The 7,855-nt window shown below is 36.1% G+C and overlaps 1 protein-coding gene across 2 annotated transcripts; it reads left to right on the top strand.

The window, feature by feature from the left end:
* Positions 1-15: 15 nt before the first annotated feature.
* LOC139966695 (haloacid dehalogenase-like hydrolase domain-containing protein 2) lies at positions 16-7,158 on the top strand. Of its 2 annotated transcripts, none has more exons than XM_071969979.1 (6): positions 16-127; positions 1,006-1,214; positions 1,917-2,001; positions 3,188-3,404; positions 4,566-4,629; positions 5,824-7,158. In XM_071969979.1, exons 1-6 carry the CDS (start codon positions 36-38, stop codon positions 5,925-5,927), a joined length of 771 nt encoding a protein of 256 aa, XP_071826080.1. In that variant the 5' UTR covers positions 16-35; the 3' UTR covers positions 5,928-7,158. The 2 variants fall into 2 exon arrangements, with proteins under 2 accessions (XP_071826080.1, XP_071826079.1); XM_071969978.1 differs by lacking the exon at positions 16-127 and adding an exon at positions 208-432 and having other exon boundaries at positions 5,824-7,155.
* The last annotated feature ends 697 nt before the right edge of the window (positions 7,159-7,855 follow it).

Raw genomic sequence — 7,855 nt, forward strand, 5'->3', positions numbered from 1 at the left:
CAGCTGTCTGTAGATGTTCTGTTGCTATTTATATCATGCTAGAGTGTTCCTCATACGACTCAGATGTCACGTGCTGGGATAATGGTGGATATTATATTGGAATATCACTTTCGTTTGCAGTAAAATTGTAAACATATATCCATTGTTGGATTATGGCATAGGAAAAATAGGCCATCACCTTCATTTTTCATAAACGTTTGTGTCACGTACTAATACCTTCAATGTAGACAACTCGTACGTGTATGCTACCTCGTCCTTCTGACGGTAAACCTAAGGTTCTCGATATGAGGTTGCAATTTCACTCAAATTATTTTGACTATAACTAGAAAATATGTCTCTTGGTAGCAAACTGAAGGCAGTTCTAGTCGATTTAAGCGGCACAATTCATATTGATGATTTTGTGATTCCTGGTGCATTGGAGGCCCTTGAAAGGTATTGCTGTAGACTGAGATATATGGTTAATGTATCGGTACCGATTGAGCGAATTTGTATGTTATGGTTTGATCAGTTGGTGTTTGAGTACCATTGAGTTTGAGTGGCATTGAGTTTGAGTGGCATTGAGTTTGAGTGGCATTAAGTGCGAGAAATCGTCGTTACGATCGGTTTGAAACCCTTGCTCTTGGTCAAATTTTCATGTTTATCAAAATTAACTATGAATTCCATGGAGATGTAGTCAAACCATGTCATATTTCGAGCACATTTAGTCCATGTTACCAATTGTAATTTGTATCAGTAGGTCCCTAGGCTGGGTCATACTCTAAATTATAGTTACAAGAACAGCAATAACCTAGGCTAGGTAACATACATTTAACATATCTCTGAGGAGCCATTCACACTTATCACTCGCATGGATGACATCAGGCATAAATGTGGCTTAACAGTTTATTATGTTACCTAGACGTATGCATTTTTTGTTGTGTTGCATTATTAGCCGATGCTCATTTAGTTAATTCTTTTCATCTTTGTTTTTTTTTCTACTTTCCTTTGGCATCTTTCCCTCTGCAGATTAAGAAAAAGTCACCTTAAAATCAAATTTGTCACTAATACTACAAAAGAGAGCAAAAATACCCTGCATCAGAGGCTGACCAGAATTGGATTCAAGATTTGCCAAGAGGAAATCTTCACATCATTGACTGCAGCCAGAAATTATGTTGAGAAACAGAATGCTCGACCCATGCTACTACTCTCGGAAGATGCATTAAGAGATTTCTCGGGTAAAAATCATACTTTGTTTTTCCCTGTTGAAGGGCAGCCAGATCACATTGATTAGATGAATATTTACGGATATTGTTTTCTATTTATATATTCCCATATCTGCAGCAATAATAGCTTTCATTCAATCAACATACATGTGTCTACTGGCAGAAGAATGCAAGTTCCCCTTTTTTCAACTAGCCAGTGAATAGCCTGAATTTTGAGGACTTTTTATCTTTAAGATCTGCTAATTATTTAAAGAATGACTCCATATATTAAACAACCAGGAAATCAATGAATGCATAAGTAAATTTAATAAATAAACACATAAATCTAAATCATACAGCATAAATAATCATATGCAACAATCAACAAATATATATACAAGGTTATATTAATAAATAAACAAAGCACATAAAATCTTTGGCTTTACACCGGTAAGCACTTCTTGCTTGTACACTTTCTTCATATCGACAAAACTCTATACTTGACAAAGACAGAACCAACGAAAAACAACAGGCACGCACAAACACGCACAGCTGCACTGCAACTTAACATGACGCACACTAAGTACAGTAACAATACACTGAAAGAGCATCGTGTTAGTGCATTTACAAGCTCTATATACCATTTTGGTGTCATTACATTCTAACAATGCTATAAATTGACCCATTACATTCTGTTGACTCCTGTGACTGCCAATACTGTTTTTTTCTTTCCAGGAATTTCAACAGACAATCCCAATGCTGTAGTGGTTGGACTTGCCCCAGAATCTTTTAACTTTGGGACGCTAAACAAAGCATTTAGGTTAGTACAACTTTAAGATGGTAACAAATTATCAAGATGACTTTATGTAAGAGATATTACAACTGAGAAGGAGAAACAGGAAAACATGTGACATCAATTACATATTTATCAGAAGGGACATTAATTAAATAACTTTCAGAATATTGTTGTATTTGTATAGTGGTCATTTGTTTATCTAGGTAATGATTTAGATTTGTCCAGATTTGTGATATATAGCCTCCTCGTTTATGTGAAATGCCTTTCGGCTTTGATTAAAGACATTATCTCATAGTTTCAGGATCCTCTCAGTCTATTTTAGTTAATTAATAATTAGATTGATAAAGTGAAGACTCATCCAACGATAACGGTGCTCAAGGCGCATCTCAACCATTACCCTGGTCAACGATAACCTGTCAAACATAGAGACAATCCCTCCACATGGCAGCAGCTAAACAGCACCCAACTGACCGTTTTATCTCACAGGTCCTCATTATACACCTGGGTGATGAGAGGCAATGGATATAAAGTGCCATGCCCAAGGACACAATGTATTGATTTGGCCAGGACTGGAACCTGCATTCCTTAGATCACAAGTCCACTTGACCAAAACAATCTTACCATTTGTGTGTTTGAGTTTTACCATTTCACAATTACTGTAGTTTGCAACTGGACAGTTAATATCAATAAGAGCTTCAATCCTGATTGTGGTATTCAAAGTAGATAAGTTAGGTCATATTATTGTCAAGTGCAACAGAACAATGTTTTAGTTTTGGACTTACACAATGTAAGTTGTAGAATTCCTCAACAAAATTTAACACTTCATATCTGAAACAAAGGGAGAGGCCTACAAGCATATATGCAAATGTGATCGTGTAGACAACAAGTCAAGGAAAATTGATGTTAGATGTGAAGTTTAGACTGATCAAGAATGCTTTTTTTGTCACCATGAGCAGTTTTCTTGAAACATTTGAAGTGGATTTGGTGGTTAACTTTGAAGGTGTTTTAGTAGTTAGTTTTATACAACACCTTAGTACCCTTTTATGAAGGGATAAGTATGGACTGTTACACATGTGCTCTGATTTCAATCCAACTACTACCTGTAGCAGAACACTTTACAGGATTGCATGTGAATATGTTGCAAATACCATCAGTGTCTGTCATGTACACTCTTTTTTTTTGTCCTCGATGACATTTATTAACCCTTCAGACTTGTCCTTGATGGGGCTTCCTTGATAGCAATTCACAAAGCCAAGTATTACAAAAGACCAGACGGTCTTGCTCTGGGACCAGGTCCATTTGTCCAGGGACTAGAGTATGCTACAGGTGTAACAGCGACAGTGGTAGGAAAACCAGAAAGAGCATTCTTCACAGAGGCATTGGTATCACTTGGTTGTCAACCTGAAGATGCCGTAATGATTGGAGATGTAAGTAATCCTATTGACTTTGTTCAAAATTACAAGTTGATATGAAAGATTCATAATGTGCTAATTGTTGTATGTTTGAGGGGGGGAGGTGGGTGAGGGTTAATGAATCATGCCATTAAGTTCATCAAGCTGCTGGATGAACAAGAAGATATGTTGTGTTATTCCAACAGCAGCTGCATTAATAAGGACTAATGCCAGCACTACGAGATGCCTTCATATTTGTCAAAATCCTGGACAAAGATAGCAACTTGTTGAAAATCAAATGTAGTCTAAATAGTGCAAATATTTCTGAATATGTTATATACCTGTTCTGCTATCTGCACATACATGTAGACTCAGGGATGGCGTACTAGAGAATGTAGCATCAATTGTGAGTGATATGTAAGTTTGGCTCCTCAGGGAAATAGGACTATTTTTAATAAATTGTTAGACATAAAACCCTAGCTTCATTTTTGAAACCATGTTATTGAAGGACTGTGCACGGAGGAAGGAAGAGAACAAGATGGGTAAGACCGTCGATTAGAATCGGTTACAGCAATAAGGGCGACACCAGAGACTAGAGTTACTGTCGATTTGTTAACCAAGGAAAAACAGCCTCTTAAATATGTGAACCATGTACAACAATACAATATGATACTAGTGCTTGTAATAAATACCTGAGCACAGATACATGTTTATGACACACAGTATGAAGAATTGGTTAGGTGCATAACTTTAGTTATTGGTCCGTGCACCCCACAACAGGAGAGTAAAGTATTGGAAATACCAAGATACATGGGCACTAGATTACCACCTCTATATCCATTAACAAGGGTTTAACAACTAAGAACTTATCTGTAAAATAATTATCCAAATGACCATCCCATAACTATTCATAATGATCAATCAATGCATGAGTCTTCGATATTAAACCTAATACATCTTGGGTGAGAGTAAATCTTAACTCACAAGATTAAAACACTGATTCAAACCCATCAGCTAATACATAAAGAATGAAAGGAAAGTGTAGCATGTGAAAAAATGCCCTCACATTTTTTTCTTTTTGGTTTTCTAAAAGTAAACTACTTCGATTTCAAGCAGAATACCCAATTCATCCCTTTAAAATTCCAATTTTGCTGTTCATTAATAATTTGACACAAATCCACCTCTTTGATTTGACAGGATGTCACAGGTGACATTGAGGGTGCTCAGAAGATTGGTATGAAAGGCATATTAGTGAAAACAGGTTTGGTTGTCATTATTTAATTCATTTAAGCAGTACAATAGGTGATGAATATATAGTACTGTAGCTATACGGCTTATCCAATATCAAAAAGATTAATAAACGTTACTAAATACTATTTTCTCATGCCGTTTTGTGTAACTTGGAACCAGTGGCGTGGTTGAGTGGGTTAAGGTGGTAGCATCAGAAGCATGTGAAACCTACCATTTGGGAGGTCAGGGGTTCGATCCTTGGCTGGCCATAGTAAGGTGGGTGAAAAGGAGAAAGCCAGTTTTTCCCATCTAAAATGGTATTGTGAAAATTTTGAATGAGCTTAAATGTGAATTGGATGGTCACCCAACGTGAAGTGTATTAATTACAAGCGATTTGACTTCTCCCACATATAAGTGGCTAATTATAGTGTAGTAAAATAACTGCCTTGCAGGCCATTATAAATAATTAATCACCAGCTTTAAAGAACCATTTGATGAATTCATTACAGACTTCTTCATATTGTTTACTTATGATGATTGCACCATGTTAGTAACTATAAGAATTTTCAAAATCATGGTTAGCTTGAATCTATTAACTGTGATTTCTGTTTGGGGCATTCACATACTGCCATGTCCATATATATATATTTGTGTCATATTAAATCTTGGAAAGTTGATTTAATCTCAGACATGTCCTTTAGCCTCCTGTTTTCCTTAGTGGAGGAGACTCCAAAGTTTATCCACAGAAGTTAATAGTTTGGTATTTTAAAGCCCAGAATTAGTAACAGGAAGGCACTCTCATTTTGATAAATTAAAGGAACAGTTTAAAAACTCAGTTCCCAGGCCAAGCCAGTTAGGGTTGAATGTTGTTCAGATAAAGTTGAAAGTTTAGAATATGAGATTCATTCAAGAAATGTGTATTTTTAGTATTGATTATGAGAACAGACTGGTTCTGCATCTGGTAGTTTGCCATATCCTTGCCGACAATATTGCAAAATATGTCCACTTTGCATAACGCAAAAGTACCATTTTCCAGAACCGAGTAAACTGCCTTCTGCCCTTCATCACTTGATGAGAAAGTAACTGCAAACATCCTTTATAATAACCATACTCTGTAGTACTGCATGTGTAATTTTAGATTCTAGAAAATATAGTGATATCACATCATTTTTAAGAAGTTAATATTTTGGGTGCTTTGTCATTTTTTTCTCTACTTTATTAACAGGAAAATACAGAGATGGAGATGAAAGAAAGATTGACCCACCTCCATCTTGTGTTGCTGAAAACTTTGCCTCAGCTGTTGATCTCATTTTAAAAGAAGGAACGTAAAACAAAGCTCTTTATTGGCTACACCCATCAGTAGCCTGCACATGGTCTTGAGAATATTATGATCTTACACAATATCTCCGGTGATTTCAAGTGGTGATTTCTGACATGCTGTTTTCAAGTGGTGCTCATAAAATACCTGGGTATATCCTCAGTTACTGAAAACTATATGTTATGGTAGAAGAGATTGTGTGATTTTCTTGAAACTTGAAATATATTCATTAAATATCCTGAAAGAGTCTTTTTAAGGGTTCCTGTAATTGGAATCCTTCTTAAACCCAAAGTCAACAGTAGATGTGCTAAATGTGACAGCCAAAAGGAAATAGTAGGAAATAGCAGAAATAAATTGGACGTTAAGTGAACTCATCTTGTCTCCATCCATCAGTAGCCTGCACATGGTCTTGAGAATATTTATGATTATACACAACATCCCAGGTGATTTCAAGTGAAGAGTCTTTAAGGGTGCCATAATTTGATCAATTGGAATCGTACTTGAATTTAAGATGTTTTACCTTTCAAGCTTGGCATTAAATGAATTCATTTTCAAATAGCTGCCAGTTCAATGTTTTCTGACTCTAGTTGAGCCAGTTTTCCTGTATGGTTTTGAAACATGGACTATTACCAAGCAACTGGAAAGAAAAATAGACAGTTGTTACACAAGATTACTGAGGGCTGCCCTTGATATTAGTTGGAAACAGAAGATACCCAACACACAGCTTTATGGCGATCTTCCAGAGAACGAAGACTTAGCACAGCTGGTCACTACCACCGACACCCAGAAGAAGCAGCCAACAAGTTCATTCTCTGGGAGCCAAAACATGGTACCCCTGGTGCAAGGCATAAAACCTTCCTGCATTTCCTACTAGAGGACAGTGGTGCTGAAAGTACGTCTGAGCTAGCAACCCTTATGGAAGACAGAAATGACTGGAAATCTTGATGCCAGATTATTGTCCGGCCAACTTCTCCTACCCCTCATGATGATAATTCTACCAAGGTCGAACTGATGACGATGACGACAACGACGGTGATGACGACGATGATGATGCCAGTTCAGCAACTGCATTCTCCTCTGCAAGATCCCAAATTTTGGTGTCGACTTGAACCGAGAATTAGTTTTATGAATTCGTTAAACAATTTTAGGGGTTGTAGAAAAAATATTTACTGAATATGGAATTATGCTAGAAAAATTGATCATTTCTTAGAAGTTAACATCATGCCCTTTCTTGCCCTTAGGGTAGGCGGGGGGGGGGGGGGACTGACAAAGACAAATTATGTCCTTATCAGGTCTCTTCCACTTCCATATGTGTTTGATGATGATGTAGTTAGAAATTTAAAGAAATTCAGATCTATAGAAATTTTGGGAAAGATGTTAAAGGTACTACACCAAAGACATATGTTTGTCTAATTAATATTTCAAACATGAATACTGTTTAAGGTAAAGATATTTTTCACACCAAAGCAAATGGGTTGTATATTTTACCTTAAGTTCATGTTTAACCATTCATCGGTAATTCAGAAATGTTAATAAGTTGGTCTCAAACAAGGTTATATTGTGTGTTTTATAACTAAATGCTAAGTTAGTTTTCTGTATGTACTTTCTTTAATATGATCCAAGAACGAAGGTTGAATAATATCATCAAGGCATTAAGTATTAAAACTTGAACTGAAATAATTACCTAGAACTCAAGATGTTTTACCTTCAGAGCTGGTCATTAAATGAATTCATCTTCAAATAGCTATCATTGACATATTATGATAAAATTGCATGTGTTATTGTCAAATCTACTGCATAAACAGTGAGCTTCACACAGCAAATCTGTGAGAGTTGGTAAGTATTTGAAAGCCATTTTTGAATAGTAATAATAACATTATAATATTTCAATTATGATTCGTGAGTTCTATTCATTTCTCATTTGTGCAATTAAACTGTC

This window comes from Apostichopus japonicus, chromosome 4, assembly GCF_037975245.1.
Source record: "Apostichopus japonicus isolate 1M-3 chromosome 4, ASM3797524v1, whole genome shotgun sequence".
Lineage (NCBI taxonomy): Eukaryota > Metazoa > Echinodermata > Holothuroidea > Aspidochirotida > Stichopodidae > Apostichopus > Apostichopus japonicus.